The sequence below is a fragment of the Cheilinus undulatus genome, linkage group 18 (genome assembly GCF_018320785.1).
Source record: "Cheilinus undulatus linkage group 18, ASM1832078v1, whole genome shotgun sequence".
NCBI classification, from domain to species: Eukaryota; Metazoa; Chordata; class Actinopteri; order Labriformes; family Labridae; genus Cheilinus; species Cheilinus undulatus.
In genome coordinates this window covers 39,132,977-39,157,827 of record NC_054882.1, presented here as the reverse complement: position 1 = coordinate 39,157,827, position 24,851 = coordinate 39,132,977, and the positions used below count along the sequence as shown (strand labels likewise).

General features: G+C 38.7%; 1 protein-coding gene across 2 annotated transcripts in view; it reads right to left on the bottom strand.

The window, feature by feature from the left end:
* LOC121526329 (peroxidasin) overlaps positions 1-20,344 on the bottom strand; it is a 133,870-nt gene extending 113,526 nt beyond the window's left edge. For both annotated transcript variants that reach the window (XM_041812871.1, XM_041812872.1), the window contains exon 1: positions 20,148-20,344. In XM_041812871.1, coding sequence (XP_041668805.1) covers positions 20,148-20,317 — 170 coding nt within the window. In that variant the 5' untranslated portion in view covers positions 20,318-20,344. The remainder of the gene's footprint in view (positions 1-20,147) is intronic.
* Positions 20,345-24,851: the final 4,507 nt, after the last annotated feature.

Below are 24,851 nucleotides of genomic sequence, written 5' to 3'. Positions count from 1 at the left end.
GTGTGGAGGACCTTCAGTAAAAAAAGATGTTTGTTTCTTTAGCATCGAGTCTATTTAGAGATAACAACATGGGACTGTGGTATAAAAAAGCTGCAGTGCATGTATGTTACGTGTTTAAGGACTTACTGAAGGCTTTATTGGAGTTCATTAATGTGTTTCAATGGCACTGATCCAGAGGGAACAATAAAACAGCACAGCGCTAACAAGCCTGCAGAGGAGCTGACAGACTATTCTGGGATCTACAGAAACAAAAAGCCTCAAAGTGAACAGCTTCCCCGAATAAGTAATGAAGGAGACATGGGAATTCAACAACAATAGCACTAATACAGTGAGAGCAGAACAAAACATCATTTGATTACATTTCAGGAACAAAGAAATGTGTCATTTACCCACATAGGATGGTGGGCTGGTAATCTAACGGCCATGCTGATAAGAAGAAGGTCAGCTAACAGAGACAAGATTTTGAATTAAAAGAAACAGTAATTCTCAGGAACTAAATGCATACTTTTACCATCGGACTCATTTGTTTGTTCAGCAGTTTTTGGCACCAAACTCAGGCCCTATATTTCTGAAAAGATAATGAGAATGACCTATTTAGAGTAGACAATGCTGAGAATCTGCCTGCAGTGTTTTGGGCACACAGTGTGAGAGAGAGCTAGAGGTCCAGTGAGTGCATAGAGGTGATTTAGGGACAGAGTTCCTCCGCTACCAAACAGGATGAGTATAGGACTGTCTAGTCAATATGTTACTATAAACACAGCAGAAACCTGAACACACAGTATGGAAATTCTGCCCCCAGGGGGGTCTTACTCCAAACAATAACAAAAGATGGCGATGCGTGTCACCCTGCTCACCATCCACCTCTGTTTCTAACGTTTTGTTTTGTATTAAGGACTCTGATCAAACAAATCTGTACTTCATAAGTTGTATTTAAGAACCAGTAAACCACCACTTTCTTTTAATGGATATTTTTTTCTCATATTTAAAAACAAAATCTGTTAAAATTTGCCTTCCTGATTTGTGCTGCAAGCTAGTCGTAAAGAAACCTGAGATTGCTCACAGCATGAACCAGGAAGGCCACTTTTAGCAGCTTAACAGCTTTTCTTCCTCATTATATTGCGAGTAGTCAGAAGTCATCATCATTCCAAGTATAAAATACCAAACTGGGCTAGGCATGCTGCATATGCTCCACAGTCTCTGAGCCAGGCTTTGACCCAGAAGTAGAAAAGCATATGAAGGTCATTTTCACACCAGATAGTCCGGGGAATTTTACACATTGTTGCACTTTCCTTTGGTTTGGTTCGCATTCACACTGCTCTTGGTCAAACAGACATAACCGTCTGAATGCCTATAACCTCTGCAAGTTAGGGGCGCTGTCGTCACAAACAGACATTGACCAAGAAGAAAAGAAGGTGAATTAGAAGACGAAACAGGATATTCCTCTCCTTCTGCCAGTCATTTTTTCCACATAAACAATGAAAAAACACCAAATTTACCCTTGTCCTGGGGTTTCTGCTTTTGCATTGGGGCATTATGAGCAGCCAGCGAAGCGGTGAGATGTCCAGCATGACGCTCTGCTAATGAGACGAATAAATCATTACGACTACGTGTTGCTATGGCTACACAGACGCCACTTCCTGTCTTTGGTTTACAAGTTGGTACACCACAAACAAAACGCACCAGGGTTCATCTGGAAGCGGACCAAGACCCCCTGTTTTCAAGCAGACCAGAGTCCGCTTGTTTGGTCCGCACCAGAGTTCATATAAGCTTTCACACCACTCTGAACTTGGCTATCCTGGAAAACACACTAGAGTTTGTTTAAATTGGACCAAACAGCTCTGGTGTGAATGTGCCCTAAGTGTTAAGAGTGCATAACTGTGTTCTTGACTGCCTACTGAATGGCATTCATTTCATCTGTACTACAAGGACAGCTTAGAGCAGTGATTCACAAATGATGTGGCCAGGCACACTGGTGGGCTGTGAGGCAAGTTTATATGCCGTTAAGAAGTATTTGTCCCCTTTCTGATTCCTGATTTTTTTTATTTTTTTTTTGCGTTTTTATCACACTTTTATCACATGTCTCAGATCGTCAAATCAATTTTGATATCTCACAAAGACAACCCAAGTAAATAGAGTTAAAAAAGTCCTCTCCTCTGGTGTCTCATAGAAATTTCAGCCAAAATATCAACTGGAGTATATGGAGGAGGTTGTAATTTTTCTATAACAGTTGGTCATCTAATGCCAAAATGGTTCACTCTACTGCTCTGGTTCCCGGTTTTGCTTGAGAAGGACAAGACTACTTCTGTTTTGATGTATCTTTTATGTATGTGGAGTTAGTATAGTATTTGTGGCTTCAGTCACAATTTGTTTAGGGTTACAAGGCTAATCAAAAGCAGCCTCCTTGCTCTGTGCCCCACTCTAGTGTCTGAATGCTCTATGCTATTGAAATGAATGGAAAATGTCTTGAAGGGCTGAAAAAGTTAATCAACTTTGCAAAGTCACTGTGAAAAGACGCTTCATGTTTTGAAAAAGCTAAATCACACAGAAAAAGTGTCTTGTGAACATGTTAAAGGTTGAATGGAGCTCCTAAGTGAAAGTATGAATGTGTTTTAAAGGTTTGAACGAGGGTGAAAATGTGAGATAGGGTCCGTTTGAACATTCCACCCATTCATTTAAACAGTCCCAACTTTTTTGGAAATCACTAATATCTCTGAAGGTTTGAATTGGTGTAATATGTGGAATACTTTGCAGCATTCACAGCACTAAGTGTTAACAGCAGTAATTATAATACTCAGTATGTTACAAATACTGTTTTTTATTCCACATAGCATTTTGAATTACTTCGTATATTGCTTGTGCTCTTTAAATAACCTTTCCTCATCTTGCCTTGCCTCAAATTCTGACTGAATTATCACATAGCCTTCAGAAATTTGAGGTGAAATATTGCCCCATCACCATAAATTATAATGTATATTGTAGTGCAGTGAAACTGGTAAGAACCCCTTCTTAACCAGGCTAATCTGAGGTTTGGCCACCACATTACCACAAGATATCAATCACAACATCTGTACCCTGGATATTAACCTCCAGTCTGAGCAGTTCTGTGTATTCAAAGCAGACCGAATATGATGCACAACTGTGCAACGAGGTTTCTGTAAATTCTTGTCTGATCCAGGACGGCGAGTGAACCTGGCTGCTGCCCAGGTCAGTCAGCATCTGAGTGCCATGTGTGGACCTCTGCTCTGACTCTCTCCCCCTCTCTGAGGAGGGGAGTCGTTTGGCTCTGTGACACATGCCCAGGAGAGTTTGCTGAGGACTCCCGCACACACAAGTGACTCATTTTCAGTTAAACAAGAACATGGCTCTCGCTTGGTTGGAGGGACAGTGAACCAGCACCTCCAAACATGGCTGTAGCTGCTCTCAGTTTAACACATCCACGGAAAAAAGGCGAGGGTTTGTTACATGTCAAAGAGTGCTGGGGCGCATCGAGAGTCTGAAGTTCTTAAACTGCAACAGATGGAAGTCGAAAATAAATGATCTGACGATTGGAATAAATTAAAGGCGAGGTTACAAGCCCGCTCGATTTTAGCCAAGTAGTAAAGCCACTGCTTGTTCAGAGAGAAAGTGAAGCAGTGCATACAGTTCTGAGGAACAATCACAGGAACTGCTGACCTTCGGCTTGGTATGGCTCAAAATAAAACAGACTGTTGGACTGGGTTCCTTTATCACTGTCCCATCAGTGTCCGCAAAAAGATTTTTTTTAAATCTTTAAATAAATGGAAATAATAAAAAAATGTGCATAAAATTTAAGTCAGATGTCCTTTACTTTGAAATACTTTACACCAGGGCCTTATAATTACAATTTCAACTTGGCCATATTTGAAAACCAGGACGTTTCATAGGGCTGGACACATTCAGTAGCAATCACAGTCATTGTTCTCATCTTTGGCTGAAGGCAAAATTTAAATAAATGCAAGTGAATTTGGTAAAATAGATATTTGTGCTATCGTTTCACATTTTAAATTGCTGTAAGTAGTTGAAGTGTCAGGTGTGTGCATTTTACAAATAGCAGACACCACACTAAATTTAATTCTGGATTTCTTCTACCACTTCATCCCCAAAGGTCAGCATGTAATTGTCTGCTTTTCCTTGCCAACAGCTATGACACAGAGGAAAGCTCTTGGCTCCTTGACACCAGGGATGCACGGTACATCTCCATTCACAAGCTGCTGACAAACTGTATTTTTATGAGTGTGTGATGTAATCCCTCAGGAAATAATTGCTCCACATGTTGAGTAATTTTTAGAGTAATGCCTGTGGATATAGTATTTTCTAATTACTGCTAAGCACCCATTTAATGAGCACTGTATTTGGATATTTAATGAAAATACTTTGTAGTCCAGGCAGGTTTCTGCATTCTGTTTTTGATTTAGTGTGGAAAATGACATTTGCTACCGAGCATGGTTGCATGTTTTAAACATGACTACTTCTGTGAACCTTTATTCTGATCAGTGCTGCACATGCGCAGCTCTTGAAAAAGATGGGAATTAAGTATGATGGCTTGCAAGCTACTTTCATACAGACTGTTAATGCTGTTCATTGGCATTAGAAATACGTCCGATACTGCTTAAGATGTAGGTATTGGTATCGTTGAGTACACAAATTTATGCACCGATCCGATACCATTTGGTTTAACTTTGTATTTTGCCTCGTTTAGCCATGCTAACTGTTAGCGCTTTGAACTGGAATCAGTTCTTCACTGCCAGAAAGCACGTCATGCATGGGCTACCATTTTAGAGCAGCAAAGAAGAATCGAAGGACCCACTGCAGCAGAATGGGGTCTGCGTGACAGTTTCTCTCTGACTATGATCATTAAAATGCCTCCCAGACCAGCGCTGTCATACATGACAAGATGTGACATAAATTTAGTTAATAAAAGTTGAAGAACTTTTGAACCATAAATCGTTGCCTCTCACTTGTTTCTTCTCTTGAAGCTAGCCGTTGTGCCTTCCCATTGGTGGTGCATATGGGTCAAACTATGAAGGAAATTTACTATTATGCACTAAAGAGTGAACACTGCTTTGGTTTAACTGACAATACCAACAGCACAAGCCAGCAGATTGTATAAATATCACTACTGATTGCAGACGAAAGGCTGGAGAAAGATGTTTCTCGATGTTACTGTGCATCTTTATGAGCCAGCGTGACAACTCATTGACATTATATAACCTTAGAGGAGAACACATTGGATCAACATATATTACCTCAGACTGGTTAGCTCTACAGTAAGCTGAAAGTGATGTGCAGTTTTTAGCTCTATCTTTAATGTTTCTTTGACATGCAAAGGGCTGTAACAAAGTGTAGCTTTTTGATGGCTTTGGCATGAAAAATTAATTTAATTTCACTATAAAAATGGTCATCCCTGTGATTTACAGCTCTAATTTTCTTTTCCTTTCAGTGAGATTAATGAGCTATGTCTTTTTTCTGCCTCTAATAGGTGAAGTAATAAAGTGAAATGCACTTCTATTTCTAGATGAAATGGTTGAGGCATTATGGATGCAAATTCAGGAGGCTAATTTTGTTGCATTGGATGGAGATTCTTGGAAAGAGCCAATCAGAAGAACAAAATGTCAGAATAAGATTAATAGAATGTGTGCAGAGTGTGGTTAGAAATGTTTTCCTAGAGTTATTATGCAGGAGCTTATTAGTCATTACTGTAGGAAGAGGTTGTCACACAGAAGCTTGACATATAAATACTCAAACATCCTTGATACAACCAAACATGCCATGCATTAAAAAAGCTGAAGCACTGATCGTACTTTCTTGCTAAAAACTTAAGGATACATTTATGCACTCATAAGCTTACGTCACTGCTTGGTAGTCCTCTGTCTGCCTTGGTAAGGTCAGATCACAGAGAGAAGGTTTAAAAATAACAAAACTACCAAAAAAAATCTAAATTAACTTTTGAATCATATCTAATATTCAGAGGGATGATAGAAATGCTTCAGAAAACACATCAGTGATAAATTTTTAATCGTTATTGATCTTTCAGACTTTATTATGACCCTCTTGAAGAAATTGTGACATTAGAAAACACTGTTAACTTCTTTGAAACCCTCTGCAAAATCATTTGCAGAAACAAAAAAACAGGCAGTAAAAATGTAAAAGAAACTTAAACCAAAGGTTACCAGCTGTCCTTCCACAGATGAGCAAAGAAGAGGGTTCAGGAGATTCCCTCTCATCATCTATCTTGGGCTCTATCGCTCTGTGCAAATGAGCAAATGCATGGGGGATTTCTGGCTTTGCATTCCATAATGCTGCAGAGACTGAGCGCCTCACAAAGCCTGACTGCAGCAAATTCCACACAATGGACCTCCACTTTCCCTCCCTGACTCACCAGCAGCGTCACTCAGTCAGAGCAGGGCACTGTCTGTGGGGCAGCTAGCAGGATGAGCGGTAGAAGGCATTAAGACACTTACAGTCGTTCACAGTTGCTAAAACACTTCTACATTCTCTGACACAAACAGCCATAAGCAGTGTAGAAAATGAATGGATGGATGGATGGAAGGATGGATGGACCAAATGGTCAGTTGCCTAAACTCATATATTAAATCAATCATATATCAAATCTATCCCTCTGTTGGCAAAACTTTAAACACCTTTACCTAGTTAGACACAATTTTTAAAACTCATCTTCAGAGCAATAAACTCAATCTTACTCTGTAAATGCATTTTACATTGTGATGCACTCGTGATGCATAATTCTAACCTCTGGTAGAAGTCAGACACAATTTAAGCACAGTTGACACCATTTAAACACAGCCAGCCAAAAGGAATTAAGAGGAACAAATTTAGGCCAGTTCAGGGGGTGAAGGTGAGTTAAAGTTGATACCAAAAATGGATGGAGACAATCTGAGAGTCTGAGGGGGCAGGGTGTGTGAGAGGTGGTAGACTATGAGCAGCAGAAAGAGAGGGAAGACAGAGAGGAGGACCAACACCAAGGACAGAGATTTCAGATGAAATTCAAGTAACAGTGATAGACACAGTTCTTTGTCCTAGAATGACATGAGGGATACTGGATGACAAAAGCACCCACTGATATGCAATATGTAAACAGCGAATAAGTAAATATTTGGGGAAAAAACAAAGAAAAACAGAAGAAGAAAACAAAGACTCTGACTCACTGTTGTCTGCTCTTGCAATTCAAAAAGCATCACATCATTATGGTACTCAGACCTTTGTTTCATTGTTTGTTAAAATGAATCAAGCTGCTGAAGATCAGAGTAATGCAAGTTTTGAAGCAATGCAGCAAATCTGCGAATTGTGCTGGAACCCCCAAAATAAAGGTGCCAGAGACCGGGGACCCCCACTGTACCTGAAGGTGCTTGAACACAGCCATGCGCCATCAAGAATAGTATATAATTGCAGACAGTGCTGCCCATAAAGGGGGGTAAATGGGAGGGCTTTCTGGGACCCAGCCAAAGTGGGGGCCCATGGAGGTCAGGAAAATCAGGGTCCATTGTAAAGTTAGCTAGATATCCATATTCATATCTTATGTTGAACCTGAATAGTAACCACTCCGAACAGAGCGACAGATATCTTTTTAAAGTCATTTGTGCTGCAGTATAGAGTCATCTTAAAAATCTAAATCCCCTTTTTTGTGAAAACAGAATTAAAATAGCAAAAAAAATTCCAAAAAGGTGGTGGGAAAGGTGATTAAATGGGATTTTGGAAGTGGCATAAATTTGATAACAGTGGCAAAAAGAGCAAAATACGGCAAAAATGGGTTGAAGTGGCAAAAACAGGCAAAAAGTGGTAAAAAGGGATTAAAAATGGCAAAAGTTGGTGAAATGGGATATAATAGTGGAAAAACGTGCTTTAAACTGGCAAAAATGGGTTAACTGGGGCAGATAGATAAGCAGAGATGGGTTGAACCGGTCAAAACGGACATATCAAACAGTGAAATGTGGTTGAAATGGGCAAAAAAAAAAAAGGAAAAAATGGGCGTAAAAAACGTGATAAAAAGGGGTTGATAATGGCAATAATGGATCCGCAGAGGCAACAATATATGTAAAGTGGCAAGAATTGGTTAGGAAGTGGCAAAACAGGCAGTAAAAAGTGGTGTTAAGGGTTTGAAATGGCTAAAAATAGGTTTAGAGTGGCAAAAATGTGTTAAATCTAGCAAAATTTGTTGGTAAAAAGGGGATTTAAATTGGTTAAAATTTGGCAAAAATAGAGTAAAGTGGCAAAAATGGGTCCAAATTGTGCAAAATTGATGAAAGTGGCAAATAATAGTAATGAAACTGGGGGAGAAAAAAATCCTTCCAAAAGTATTCTCCATTTATTTAAGACATCTGGCGACCCCTTCTTAGTGTTTTGCGACCCCCAATGGGGTCCCAACCCCCATGTTGAAAACCACTGGTTGACAGAGAAGGGAGGGAGAGTTAGAGAAGTGTGTCATTGCAGGTGTGAAAAACATGTCATGGTTTCTGACTGCAATAAAGTTATAAGGATAGTCATGATACCAGAATTTTGATTTGATTCTAGTAAAAATAAAAAGATGTTTGTTTTTGTTCCCCTTTTTGATACTGTGGCAGCTAAAAAAAGCCTGAGACACCTTATATTGGGCCATTTCTTGGGTTTAACCCCCAAAAATAGCTGGCAAACTCTAGCACACTGTCTTAATTACACAAATACTTTGGCATCATTTGGTACTGGCAGCTCTTTTCTGCTTTTGCAGCTAAATGGAAGATACAAAACACAAAGCTTAAGAAAGTACTGAAAATTTTGACAACCCTGCAGACGCAACCACAGAAACGTGTGCTGTTACAGCCATGAGCTGACAGATCCATGCTGTATAAGCTTTTCTACAACCTGGTGACACTGATACAAACCCCCACAGACACTGTGACTCACCAGCCTTCCAGCAGCTCAATATGCCAGACCCAACTCATGAGCTGGACACAGACTGAATACAACACTGCCATTCAGACAACTAAACACTATTACACTACCCCAGGGTTTACAAATACAACTTTTACAAAAACACACTTTCAAAATGGCTGCTTGCACCAATTATTATTTATAAAATCTCATATTTAAGGTCCAGATGTCAATTAAGTTGAAAACAGATCCAGTAGACACCCTTTCCCAGCAGTCTATTAATAGGATATACAAAGTAAATGTTCAAGGAAACCTGGACTGATAAAAGTATGTTCACTGTTATTCTTATTCCCTAAAGTGTCTTACAGGGGTGTTGAAAATAATGGTTTCTAACATGTATCACAGTGTAGATGTTTATGTTGAACATTGCTTGTAGATCTTCTGGCAGTGGCTGAACCTTTACAATTTATCCATGTTGGTTAACATTTTGAAGAAATTTATGTTACATTTATTTTTAAATACTTTTCTTTGAAACTGCATGTGCAGTAATGTAGAAAACTTTGCATGTAAATCACTGTGGTACATTGTGATATTGATAAGAATCATTGTCCAGATGATTTTAGTCTAATTGAATCTTAAGACCAGTCAAGACTAGGGCCAGGCAATTAATGGAAAATTAGATTAAATCACAATTTGGCCTGCTGCAATTTTCAAATTGCAAAAGGTGCAATATTTCTTTTAACTGAAATTGTGTCAAAATACCATTTTTAAAGTTTTTTTTCTTTGCAGCAGAGATGTTATGCATGACCTATCATGCAATCATTCAGATGTCATTTTTTAGAATTGTCTACAAAAAAATCTTATTTTTTGTACTTTTATATCAATATAAGAATGACAGAAACCTTTCAATGCAACAAATTCATAACCAATTTGCAATACGAGTCAAAATCATCAGAATTTGACACTTTAAAAGAATTGTTCAGCTCTTGTTTAGGAATAAAAGAAAGTTAATTGCATATCAAATTGCAGCTGCAATACTGGGGGAAAAACATCACAATTATATTATTTTACAAAATCACAGGGGCACTGACGATAAACAAAAAACATTTACATTTATATATTTCTTAAATTATGATCTAAATTATCATAAAGTACCAAATAACATGCTTACATTAAAAAAGCTGCACACCCAAACAAACACAGCCAGGACATGCAACTTACATAGCTTTTTAGCAGTTATTTCACCTGATGTATGGAAGAGGTTTGACCGTTTATCTAGAATTAACTGGCCTCACAATAGAAATTCTACCAAAAATTATAGGACTTTATCATGGGCTTCAGAGACATTTACATTACTTGGAAAGAGTCCAAATTACATTTTATAGTGATAAATATTTGAAAACAAAAAATATATTGGTGACTTTGTAGATGCCTGATCAAAACAAAATAAACACTGGTGGCTAATAAGTTGTACTGTGTGACTCCCAAACACTGTCCTTGTAACTTTAATGTCTCTGAACACCAAGCTCAAACTGGAAATTCTCTGTTTATGAAATAAAAATATGAAGATCACTACTTTCAGTGTCATGTTGGAGTGGCTTTAAATGGGCCTCAGAAGATTTTCAGATTTTAGTTGGGCCACAGGACACAGAAGTTAGGGAAAGTGGTTTAGCAGTTAGGTCATGCCCTGTGTACTGAGGCCTCAGTCCTGCAAGCAATGTCCTGGGTTTGAGTTTGACCTTTGGCTCCTTTCCTGCATGCTATCTCTCTTCCTGATTCCCAACTTTATTCAGTCCTATCAAAAATAAACTTTTAAAGTGTGTAGGACCCATAAAAAGCCCTTTTAGGGTGCAACTCTGCAGCAGCACCTTAAGGCTGGCTCTGACTACACAATTGTGTTTGTCTGTTACCATGGTTACTATGCCAGATTAGGCGACTGCAGAGCCATTATGTAGCCAGTAGAAGGAAAAGAGACTGGGCTAGACAACAGCCAGAAACATGACTGTAAACAAACACTGTATTTACTGCACTGTATTTGCATTATAATGAATGACAGCATAGCTAGATGCTAATGCTAACTGCAGTTACTCACAGGGTTGCTATAACAAATCGTAGGAGGCAGGACAAAAATCAAACACACTAGACTTTGAGTCAGGAGGTTGTGAGGTGTCTCTGATGTAACCTTGATTGTTATTCACTATTAGAAACGCTACACGACACGCTACACGAGAGAAAACGTCTGCTTTCAGGGCCAAAGGGTCCTGGACCCCGTTACTATAATCGTGCTAAAATCATCTGAGCCGGCCTTTAACAACCAGTACAGACATCGAGAATTTGGACTCTTGGGTTCTACAAAATAAAATGACTTTTTTGTGATTGAAGACTGCTCCCTTTGGAGTTACCATAAAAAATAAACATTATAAAACAATATACAATTAGATTTTTTTCCCCTTGCTTTCAAAACCATCACAGCCCGATTCACAGCCTCTGGCCAGAACATTCTACAGGCGCAGCTCAAAAGGTTTTTACCTATAAGTGACTCAGACCTCAAAATATGTAAAAGGGTCAAAGTTTAAAACATCTGAATTCCAATTTAAAGCACTACAAAAACAATTTAAAAAATGACACCTATTTTGATAGGCTAACTAAAAAGATGTCAAAGTGGCAAAAAGACTGCTGAATTAAAATCTATTAAACTGATCAGCTTTGATATGCTGTCCTCATACAGAGATAGAAATACTTGAGCACCAATCCCAATAAAAAAATCAGTTTCTATCTGATAATGGGGAAACACTAATGAAAGCAACCACATCGTTGACACACAGCAGTGACATTACAGAGAGGACACGTAATTTACTGCCATGCCTCAGACTAAGAGTCCTTTGAGAAAACAGCTGAAAAACAAATGTAGGCCAGTGAGGACAGTAAAAACTATGTTTCTTGGTCAGAGTGTCGTGTAGAAAAACGCTTGGCACAAATCCCGTGTGCAGTTGTGTCTATGAGCCAAGAATCTTTATTCGCTGCTGTGGAGGAAATGGGGAGAGATGTTTTGAATTTCAAGAAGTTAAAGACACAAACATTTTTGGTTTTAAACTACAATAAAAACCTGTCAGATTGGCACCTTCCTTATCTGGACCGTGTTTTATGATCATCTAGATCTACATCTACATCTACCCCCCCAGTCTAAGACTGCTTCATAAATGTTAACAATAAAAAATAATAATAAAGTGATAACCCGTGTCCAGCTGCAACCTGTTAAAGCAACAATATGAATTTTTTCCACCTTGAAATTACATTTCTGATTAAGCGAACTGTACAACAGCTTTCAACAGCTGCTGACAGAACTATATAATAGGGATGCATGATAATTATTGGTACCAATAGATTACCAGCCAATATTGCAAATATTTCATATGATTTTAGTTTTCCAATAATTAAAGATTAACCAATAAAATCCACAAATAATAAAGCAGTTAATTTACTTTCTCATGAAACTTCTACTACTACTATTATGGAACAGTAGGTGGTGTCGCAATGACTGTACACATGACAACAGTTTTTTAAGAGTTCCCTTGTGTCATTGACAACAGGCTGCAGTCGCCTGACACAATCCTTTGGCTCCCAACAATGTCTGTCAACAAAGGCAGATAAATGAAAGGTGCATGACAGCACTAGGGTTGTGAATATTTCAGTATCTAATGATTTAATTCCAATTCTAATTCAAAGAATGGGGGCCATTATTCTATTTAGGATTGATGGCAACCAATCCCAAATCAAAATTCATACCCTTTTTGTTACAAACAGGTGCTTGTTTCAGGATCTACTCCAGTGTACTGTGCACTGTGAGACTGAAAATTAATATTTGACATTGAAAAGCATAATAAAATGTGCCCATAGATATATCTAAACTGATGGTCAGTAGAGATGCACGATATTATCAGCTTGATTGATGTTTTGATAGATGTTAGCAGACACAGACAAATGATTGTATCAGCAGATATTTTTACAACAGATATTTTGGCAATAAAAATCTGCCTTTATTAGCTGTAGGCTAGATATTACAGCCTTACCAACAAATAAATCAGTGGAGTTTTAGATAGGACCAACAAACCTACTTCAGCCTAAGTCTTTTTACTTTATCATCATCATCATTCGTACACTTTAAAGTGTGTGTCAGGGCTACATTTAAGTATCGGGTTATAATGGCAAAAATCCAATATCATGCATCCATAATGGTCAGCATAGTTGGCTGTTATTCCTTTTATGGCTTTAGCCTTTATGTTTTTTGTTTTTTTTTAAAGGTCACATATTTCCCCCTTTAAGACAAGTTCATATTGGTCTCAGAGGTCCCAAAACATGACTGTGAAGTTTGTTGCTGAAAAAACACTCCAGTATTGGATTTTTGTATGTCTTTAAACTCCTCTGTTTCAGCCCTGCTCAGAACGAGCGGTTTCTGTGTCTGTGGCTTTAAATGTAAATGAGCTGTCTGACTCCGCCCCTGACTCCACCCCTCTCAGGAAATGGATGTGGCTAAATGGATTTAAATGGATTTAAATGGATCCTCCCCTCAGCTCCCAGCTGAGGGGAGGATCAGGAGAGGAGGGCAGAACTTTTCTTCCAACCAATCCTGGGGGCAGGGCTAACCCCCCATGACATCATGCGGGGAAAATCTGAGAATGGCTTGTTTCAGCACAAATGTTCTGAAAGGTGGAGAGGGGAGATTTTCTGATTCTTTGGGGATTGTTGACAGGCCAGGGGCACGTTTGCTAGACAAGCCTGAAAAAGTGTATTTTGCATAATATGTGTTCTTAAAAACCGCAGAATATAATAATATGAACACACAGAGGAAAAACCTCAAACAAAATTAACATTTATTTCTGCTTGAATTATTGACTGTTCAGAATTGTCTGACAGATCCTTAAAGTAATGGTCAACAACTGTTTGCTGAAGTTCTGGTTATTGTAACTCCTTTTGGAGGTATATGAAATCATTCCAAAAAGGTCTTACTTTTATTTACAAGACTTAGCATATAGGCGAAGTGCAGTTAGTCTTCCTTATTACCAGAATTTGTACAATCCATGACGAATCTTCAACTTTTTGTGAAAACAGGATGGGCTGAATGCCTCATAGCTCCATAGACTGTGCAGGTAGTACACAAGTATGTCAGACATCGCCATGTAAAGACCATCAATGCTGAGAGCTAATGCTGCTAATGCTAACAGCACAGCTAATGGGCAACACATGCCTGCAGAAACAGTGTACCAGGAAAGTTGGACAGGTAGAAAAAGCAGCAGGGTTTGCTGTGCTCAGGTCGGCTACGGGTAAAAAAGGAATTTACAATGAAAAAAATATGCTTAAAACTACTGATATGGGGACGTTTGCAATTGATTCAGAGCCAGAGAAATTACACAAACTAGAGGAAATAAAATGCAAAGATCATAACATAAAAGTTGTTTAACTCTCCAGCTGGTATTACTGTCTGTACAGACGCTTATAAGGCAGATCATTGCACACGCTTTTGTTATTATTGTTTTAAATTCCTTCAGTTGGCACGCTGCTGGATGGAAGAAGGAATGCAGCACCTTCCTATGCAGCACATAGCTGCAGGTCAAGTATCTACATACAAAAAAGTCCTCACCTACTGTTACCTAATCCTGCAAAGCTCTCAGGATGTAGAGGAACAGTTTGAACCCTAAGAGCCTCTGCTGCTACATTAAAGCTTTAAATTAGAGGCTGTGCACTCCTCTACAAACTCTGTTGAAAGACATGATTCAGTGCTCTTAGCTCCCATGTTATGAGGCTTAATTTGATCAGCCACGGCAAGCAGACCACAAACTGCAAGGGCAAAACTCCTCCTTACATTAAGACATTCCTATCAACAGTGCGTGGTGGGCTTAAGATCTGTGTACAGGAAATCTCCATCTATGAACTAGGGCTAGGCAAGATATATTTATTTCTTAATATATATTTATTTTCAAAGAAAAAATAAGGTAAGAAGACTATACTGCTTATACCGATAGTTTGTTATTTTAAATATGTTACGTCTGACTCCATTTGGCCGTTGGTGAGTGTATGATGCATGATTTTTTGTTGGGTGATGCTAGGTCTAATGCTGAGTAGAAATATTGTTTGCAGTTAGACTCACTGGCAGGAATATGACTGTTAACCACAAGATAATCTACTTGAACTGTTTAGCTGAGATGAAGAATTTTCATTTTATTTCATTCATTCATTTTTATTAGTGGTAAATATAAATGATATTTAAACCTGTTTGATACCAAAGCAACAAATACAGAAGTCTTAAACATTTAATAAGTGATCATTTATTGTTTTTTTAATTATGAAATATTGCAGGCAACTCCTGCATGCAATCAAAAACTACTCGTCATATCAAACAGGTTGGCTAGAATAATTTCAAAGTTTATCATTTTGGTATTGTGAAAACTGTTTGTTATTTCTTTACAGGAAAAATGGAGATGTTAAATGTTTATAGAGGTATGATATTTAGTCCCAGCCCTACTATAGTCTGGAGCAGGGATGTGCTGAGTGTTTTATTCAGCAGGATGAGGGAAGGAGCTGTGTTCATGTCCTGACACGACAGTCGAGTAAGGGGGGAAAGCGACAAGTGTCTGCAGCTTCAAAGCTCACCAGCATGAAAGCATGTGGGAAAACACAGAATGGTCTCCGGCTCTGATCAGCCCTCAAATACATTTAGATACAACCCACAGAGAACCTACACAAGGCTTCATTGCTGCGGTGAAGCCTGGACTTTCATGTCCTTGTAGAGTATCCGAGCAGGGGTGCACCATGGGCTCCCTTCAGGCTGACCCGGAATTTAGAGACTAATTCTGAGTGTGTAGCTGTGGTCCAGGCCGGTTGAGTTGCCCCTTTGTCCCCTTTGCTTACAGGCTGAATGGAGCTATTTATAGGTGCATGCATTATGGACTGAAATGCACAACAAGACCGCGGCGACCAATTACAGACAAAGGGTGCTGCATATTTGGGAGATTGGACAGATCTGGAGCTCTGTGTTCTCTCATTGTGGCTGTGAGAAAGTGCAGTGAGCTACATGAAAAGGAAATTGTTTGGTTGTGTGACTCCTGACAAGCAGGACACATTCACAAGTGCTCGTCAAGTAAGAAGTATTTCCTTCCTTTCATCTCAGCAGGAAAGTCAAACATGGAGTTCAACCTGTGCAGCAGGAACACTTCTAAAGACACAGATAGCTAAAGAACCTGGGTCACATCGAGTGCACTGACATGCGTTAAGACGACAGAGTTACTCTTGATTTCATTTATTTCTCAATATGAGCGCGTGCAATGAACCAACTGCAAAAGTCTGGAACAAACACAATAAATATAAAAAAAAGTTTTATGTAATTGAGTACTGCTTTCCAACTTGCCTGTGTACAGTACTTAAATGATTTAGAAAAATATTCATTTCTTCCTCCAAACATCTGGTCCACTGGTATCTACATTTACTCTCTTTAAAATGACTCAATTATCGTTGAGGGCAAGACCGCTTTTGCAGTGAGTATTACTACAGTGCAGTGCTGTCTTCCTAGCAATGGTTAATTTTCCACTTACATTAATAAAAAAGAGATATAAATTTAACTTTTATTACTCATATGAAACTGAACATTTCCACTGATGATGAAGTCACACAAAGATCTGAGGAAACTGACTGATTTTACTACCTCCTAACATCAGATTCTGTTGGCATTGTCTTTTCAAATGGGCAATCTTAAAACACCGATGTATCCCATAGCACATTCTTTTATGTGCTATTTCGATGTGCCATCTTTAGTTTCACAGATTTCTCTGCCAGGGTGTCTGTTTTTATGGCTGTTTCTCTTTTACCACAGGAAACAGACCAACATCAAATCAACTAGAGCCTTTTCTGCAAGTGATTTGATAACAGTTTGTCCTCCAGAGTCTGTGATAAGCGCCACATTCCTCACAACTGTCTACTTTTCTTAGTTATGGCGTTTTCTTCTTAATGGGGCTCATCTATTGACGGTTAGCAGACAACTGCAATGTGAAACTGGCCAATCACAATCAAGTGTTCAACACAGTTGTGCTATAAAAAAGGGAGTGATGTCTGCAGATAATCACCAAAGACCATTTTAATTAAGTTTAATGCATATTCAAAAAAGCCATATCTGCAGCTTCAAATGTAACAAAAAGACAGGAAATGTTTTGGCTCACAACCCCATCATGTGTAGATCCTGCTGAGGAGCAGCATGTCTGGTGTGCAGCATGACTAACCATGGGGATGTACACAGGTGGTTAACTATCTTCTGATTACTTCTGATCACCTTGATACTACTGCTGTTTGACCATGTATTATTTACCAAGCAGCGATACACAGCGTTGTAAATTGAAGCCAGTGCATAAGTGCAATAACTGCAGTTCCTCAAGTGTCCTCTAGAAACCAGGTTTCTAAACATCTGTGTGCAGCTGTCTTGATTTTACCATCAAAGCCACCATGTTCTATCCTGAAATGCCAGATGGATTGTGTCCATCATTAAAATTCTGTTTGCTAAATTACAACACCAAAGTTTTTAAGGTGACACACTTGTGTCTTTAACAATTCTATGAGTGAAAAAGAACAGTTGTAGTATCTGATGGTTGTGCTTCTAGCACTCTTAGCATAAAATGGGGAGTACCACAAGGATCTTTGTTAGGACTCTCACTGTTTCTTATCCATAGGAATTATTTTTTCCTTTAGCTTGTAATTGCTCTTTTCCAATTTTGATTGCTGATAGCAACATGATTTTATCAAACAGTGACCCACACACCCTGATAAATAATACAATGTGGAATTGGTGGAAAAGATTATGCCAGAGCGTCAGTTGAGTAGAATTACAAATCTCATGTATCCCATACCAAATTTTCAGACATTCTAGTGGACAAGTAACCTGAACCATGGCGACTGTAGACATGTCAGTACACGACTTTTGTCATTTTTGTAAAGAAAACAACTCAATGCTGTTCTTTGTTTCCTTTAATGAAGAAATGTCATCAAGTCTGATAACCACGTCATGACTCTGCCGCGCCCAAAAGTACTGCCCCTCGTCGCTGATTGGTCCTGTCACTTTCTAACAGTGCCCAAATTGTTCAAATGGGAGCTTTGCGAGATGGATTCGCCAGTGAGAGACACGGAAATGAGGGTATCCGTCTGCTTTACGAGGTTAACTATGTTCTGTATCACCACAGAACGATATACCTGTTTTAGATGTTCACATGACAGCGAGTTAAGGTTCACAGTAGGGCTGTTTGAATGTGACAAAAATCATACCAACAGTTATTATTACTAATACTGAGATCACGATTATAAGTTCTTTGCAGAACACGTCAAGTCTTAGCAGAGAACTCCTGATGGGGGCAGGAATTAAATTCACGAGGAGAAAAGCAATCAAAACACCGAAGTTTGGTGCTGCTTATGACTGCCAGCGACTCAAATTATAAAAAAGAAAAATTATTGAGCTACTTTTATAACCTAAAAGCAGTGGCACAACCAGGGAAAAAAAGTTTGAAAAATTAACAGAAAAAAGGCAGAAGGTACGGATGACGAGCATCTGTCTAAAGTTTGAACAAAGCAGAGTCCCACACTACCCAAGTCGAAAAAAAATTTTTTTTGAAAGTGTAGGGATCATACTCTTGATGATAACTTGCAGCGTACAGATACAACTAAAAAAGCACTCAGAGAGCGCAAGCTTTGCCATTAGCCCTATATCCCAATAGTACAAAATCCTTTAAAAAATTCCTGGATCCAGATGGTGATCCGGATCACTCCCAAAATCTAATCAGTTGTTCAATTTCTGACATTTCCTGAAAATTTTATCAAAATCCATCCATAACTTTTTGAGTTATGTTGCTAACAAACAAACTAACTAACAAACAAACCCCGCCGATCACATAACCTCCTTGGTGGAGGTAGTAAGAGTATTAATGTACTAACTTTCCTCTGCTTTTATTCATTCCTTATGGCTGTTATCCACTTCCTGTACCCCCATCTGGCATTTGCGCATCATCAATATCATGTGACTACAAACAACCTATAAAAAAGATAACTAACTGAATCAACCTGCATTGTGTGCATTTATCAAATTTTAAACCATTTTAACATTGTGGACACTTTGAAAAACATGCAATAAAGGAAAATATGTGAAAAAAAAATTATTTATAGATAAACCAAAAATCATTAAACTAAATTTTTCAGTGTTTGTGACGATCTTGTTTTGATGATTTTGGAAGCCAACACAGAATAAAACACGATTCATTGCCCAGCTCCAGCCCTTAGAGAAGTCTTTAAGTAAAAAGTTTCTAGAAGCCTGCACATCCTGCCTGAAGAATCTTTGTTGGTACAGAGTACTAGGACCAAAAGTGGACAAATCAAGAAGCCTCTGCACACAGATTGTCAAAAATCAGGATACTGTGTGGAGTATAAATAACTTTTTATGACCCATTGAAAAATTATACAAAGAACAAGATCAAAACCGGGATAGATTTCGGAGCCAGGCCAGTTAGGAGAATACAGTTGGGACTGTCAAGCTAGGATAACTGCTTTTCCAGATATCTGGAAACAGGATATGATATGGAAATGTAAAGGACTTCAAGGATGCTTCAAAGAAAAAAAAAAAACTCAGAACTAGTTAGCATGGAAATAACTAAGAGAGTACAAGGGACAGTCCTCTTAACCAAAACATGGCAAAGAAAGTACCCATTAAATCAGCAGAAGACTCTGTTCTCCTCATACACGATATAGGCTAGTCAAACTTTGCCTGATTTATTGATTTAGTGCTAAAATATCTTGTATGCTAAGCTAGAGATGTTAACACTTGCAGGCATTCCTCTCATACAGAGACTTCTTCTCCACATTCACCCTCTACATTGCTTGAGGCTGACTTCACCAGCTGTGTGACCCTAAAAACCCTTTTCATTAACCTCTACAGACAACAGCTGAACTCACTGGCAGGTGTCAGAACTTTGTGAAAACTTCCTCATGGATTGCAATAACTGCTGTACTACCACAACAACAACCATATACACGAATCTTTGTTTAAACTCTAACTCACTCGGGTTATTTAAGGTGCAAAAACGTCCTAACTCCGGGCTTTATTAAGTCAAATGATAGCAGACAGTGCGCTAGAGGCCTGAAATGTGGAAAAGGGCTGCACAGGCTCTGGAGCATTCATCGCATTCCCGTGCAGTGAGCCTGCAGGCTGAGTTCCCGTTAGATTGAAGGAAAAAGTTACTCACAGGATGGTAGTCTGAGGAGAAACTGCTGGTACGGTTTCCAGGTTTAGATGCATACATCTCACGGTGGTTCGGAAACATAAACAGCGACTCGGACAGCTGAAAACGAGCTGTGGTCCGCTGCAGAGCACTAACAAAGCCGCGGAGAGGAGGTGGGCAGCCCGCAGCGCCATTGCGAGCAGAGAGCCGAGCCGAGCCGAAGCTGCTCCTCTCACACACTGACGGAGAGGCAGAGGTCTGCAGAGAGAGAGAGAGAGGGAGAGAGAGAGAGAGAGAGAGAGCGAAGTGGGGCAGTGTGTTACAGTCCCATACACACGGGAAGTTCACCACAAAGCTTAGAGGAACAACTATGCGACAACTTTACCTCAAACAACTCTACAGTACATTACTTATAAAGTGGTTTATTCACGGCTCTGTAATTCATTTACTAAACTTTCGTTTTATAGCTTCGGTTTAAAGTCGTTTCCGATTGCAAATAAAAGGATCCAGCCCACAGCGCCCCCATATATGTGCAAATTACCGTAAAGTCTCTGGGGTTGTTGCAGCAGCACATTTTCACAACTTGAGAAAGGTCAATTAAAAATTGCATTGAACCATGTTTTGTAGGGTCCAGATATTACGGGAACACAATTTCAGAACATGAAAAGGGGTCCAAAAGTAGGCTATAGTCTCCTACGTGCATCATTTATTAAATTCACAACAATAAAACTAAGCAATGTGGGTTTCACCCAACAACATTTCTACATTTTAAAGGAGTATGTTCTTTTTCAATTCAGCATACCATCACTATCATATTGCCATCATCATTGTCTGGCACAGCGATACTTAACGTGTGGCTCTTTTATGATTATTTGTGGCTATTTTATGTCTTAATTTTAAATATCATTTCCAAAAAAAAAAAAAAAACCTTGAAAAAGGAAAACTTTTGACTCTTTTAACCATTCTTTACCACTTTTGACCTATCTAAGCTACCCCTTGTCATTTAATACCACTTTTTCCTACTTTTTGCCCATTTTTTCCACCCTTGACTGCTTTTTGCCCATCTTAGTCACTTTTCATTTTGTATTTGCCTTGTTTTTGCCCATTTATGACCATTTTTGACACCTTTAACTCATTTCTTGTATCTTCTTACTCATTTTTTGCTACGTTCTGACTCTTTTCCCACTTTTTCCCCCCATTTTCGCCCCTTTTCATCCATTTTTGCTGGCTTATGACCATTTTTGCCATCGTTAACTTATTTTTATTGCTACTTCAATCCGTTTTTGCCACTCTCCACCATTTAGATTGTGGCTCATGCAAAGGTATTTTTCAACAATTAGGCTCTTTGATTGAGCAGGGTAAAGTAACACTGATCTGGCATGTTTACCTGCCTCCCACAGATCATCATATTTACCTGCGTGATAAAACCGGATGTTAAATTATAAAAAGGTAACTAACGTTAGCTAGTGAGTCGGAGCGCTTAACCACCTCAACGAGGGAAGAGAGGTCAAAATGGCTGGTAGAGAAGGCAGACATTCAGCGTGTAATAGTTCATGTTTATGCGTTTAATGAGTTATAAATGTTTCAATGACTTCTGCAACTAACCGCTCTATTTGTGCACAGCTAGCTACAGCTCCTCCGCGCGTGTCTTTTGGATTAAACCAACTGTAGGGGTGTCGTCTTTTTAAGTCATGATATATGGCACATATCATATATAGCATATAAGTCTGATACTAGTAGTATTATTTCAACGTTAAATTCAGGATAATAACCGGTAATAACATGTCATCTACAGCTAACCGGTCAGATCTTAAAATCTGGTTGGGCAGTACCCCTGTTACTTTAAGGGGTGCCACGATGAAAATCTAAGGGTGCTACAGTGCCCCTAAAATGGTCTAAAATCATCCATGCCTTTTGATAAAAAGTAGAGTAAGTTTTTCAAAGTTGTGTGTAAATATCTCTTAACTTAATCTTTATTTGAGGAAAGTTTACTTTTTTGAACCAGAGACACTTCTGTAACATTGTTAGAGAGATAACTGTTATATTTGAATATAAGTCACAGATTTGAGATACAGGGTGAACACGAATCATAAACAATTTTTAAACTAACCTTTTTGTCATATTGGAGGGAAAGTTGAAGCTCTCTGATTAAGAGATACTGACTCATAGTTTTGATACTGAGATATTTTTAGACACCAAAGCATTATTTTAAAATACTCATTAAAGAAGCGTCATTATTGTGATAAAAGCTGTCATTATCTTGATATTGATAAAGTTTCTAATTATGGAATGGTACTTAATGTGAAGCAAAACCAACACATCTGTCACTAATGACATTTTCTCAAATTACTATACACCGCGTTCCACATTATTGTGCAAACAACGTTTTTCTCTGATTTTCTAAATATCAATGCAAATGACAGTCAGAATATTTTTCAAGTCATCAACAGTTAGAGTATAATTCAAATGTTTTTGAACAAACTTCATAATGATTTTTTTTTTTTTTAAATAAAAACCTCAAAATGCACTTTTCCACATGTTCCACATTCTTGAGCAGGCCACAGGTTTCAGCAATATGGGAAAGAAAAAGGATCTCTCTGCTGCTGAAGTGTCAAATAGTGTAATGCCTTGGACAAGGAATGAAAACATTCGATATTTCAGGAAAAATTAAGTATGATCATCGTACTGTGAAGAAATTTGTGGCTGATTCAGAGCACAGACGGGTTTGTGCAGATAAAGACGTAATGAGGAAGGTTTCTGCCAGACAAATACATCAGATTAAGAGAGCAGATGCTAAAATGCCATTACAAAGCAGCAAACAAGTATTTGAAGCTGCTGGTGCCTCTGGAGTCCCACCAACCTCAAGGTGTAGGATCCTCCAGAGGCTTGCAGTCATGTATAAACCTACTATTCAGCCACCCCTAACCAGTGCTCACAAGCAGAAATGGTTGCAGTGGGCCCAGAAATACATGAAGACTCATTTTCAAACAGTCTTGTTGACTGATGAGTGCCGTGCAACCCTGGATGGTCCAGATGGAGGAGTAGTGGATGGTTGGTGGATGGCCACCATGTCCCAATGAGGCTGGGACATCAACAAGGAGGGGGAGGAGTCATGTTTGGGCCGGAATCATGAGGAGAGAGCTGATAGGCCCCTTTAGGGTCCCTGAAGGTGTGAAAATGACCTCAGCAAAGTATATAGAGTTTCTGACTGACCACTTCCTTCCATGGTACAAAAAGAGAATCGTGCCTTCTGTAGCAAAATTTTCTACACGCATGACAATGCTCCATCTCATGCTGCAAAGAATACCTCTGTGTCATTGGCTGCTATGGGCATAAAAGGAGAGAAACTCATGGTGTGGCCCCCATCCTCCCCTGACCTCAACCCTACTGAGAACCTTTGGAGCATCCTCAAGCTAAAGATCTATGAGGGTGGGAGGCAGTTCACATCAAAACAGCAGCTCTGGGAGGATATTCTGACATCCTGCAAAAAAAATTCTAGCAGAAACTCTCCAAAGACTCACAAGTTCAATGGATGCAAGAATAGTGAAGGTGATATCAAAGAAGGGCTCCTATGTTAACATGGAACTTGTCCTGTTAAGATGTTTTTGATTGAAATAGCTTTGATTTCAGTAAATATGACCCCCCATGCTGCAATTTCTACAAATGACCATTTTCAGTTCTTTACAACCTATAAAATGTTTTAAAAAGCTGTTGTGCTTAATAATGTGGAACAGTGCATTTTGAGGTTTTTATTTAAAAAAAATAATTTTTGTCATTATGAAGTTTGTTCAAAAACATTTGAATTATGCTCTAATGGCTGATGACTTGAAAAATATTCTGACTGTCATTTGCATTAATATTTAGGAAAATCAGAGAAAAATATCATTTGCATAATAATGTGGAACGCGGTGTAATTGAGTGGCTTTTCGGTGTACATGTAATTTTTAGAGTACATTTTTAAATCAGCAACACATCTATTTTGAGGGAAGTAGTACTACATTTTTAAAAGCATCCATCTTTGCCTTCTGGCTCACCTGCTCACAGGCTTTTCTTTCATGTCATATGAACTGTTTAAACTGTGTGAAATGTGTTTTTAATTGTTTATGCTCCTATTTGTTGCTATTCTGTCGTTATGACTGTCGTGGCCATGCGGTGATTTTAAAATCATCACCTTTTATTCTCTGTAGCTATATTATGCATGTGTGGAGCACTTTGTGACTGCTGTCTGTGAAAACTCTATACAAATAAATTAATTACCCACTTGTTACTGAGATTAAATAAAACTTAAAGTCAAAACAGAGAGGTTTTGGCTTTTTGTCATTAAGGTGAAACTGGCCAGTTGTTTGGCTTCGACTACACATGACAGTAAAGTAGCACATAGCGATAGACATCACACTGATTCAGGATTGTTTGTCAAAAAATCTTTGACTATAATAACCCCAATCCTATGCAGTGTCACTTTTTCATATGTTGTTGGTCTCTTGTGTTAGAGCAGGGGTGTCCAAGCTTTTTCCTTTAGGGGCCACATACAGAAATATATAAGGATGGTGGGGCCACTTTACATATCTCACCTTGATATTAAAGATAGTCAAACTAATCTAATGTTGGTTAAGATATACTCAGTGATCGGGTATGCTTAAAAGACTAGTTGATGGCTTACAGGGAAAATAGCCAATCATTCTAAGGTTTTTGGGGAGGTGCTACTATTTGCTGCTGTAATCCATTAGG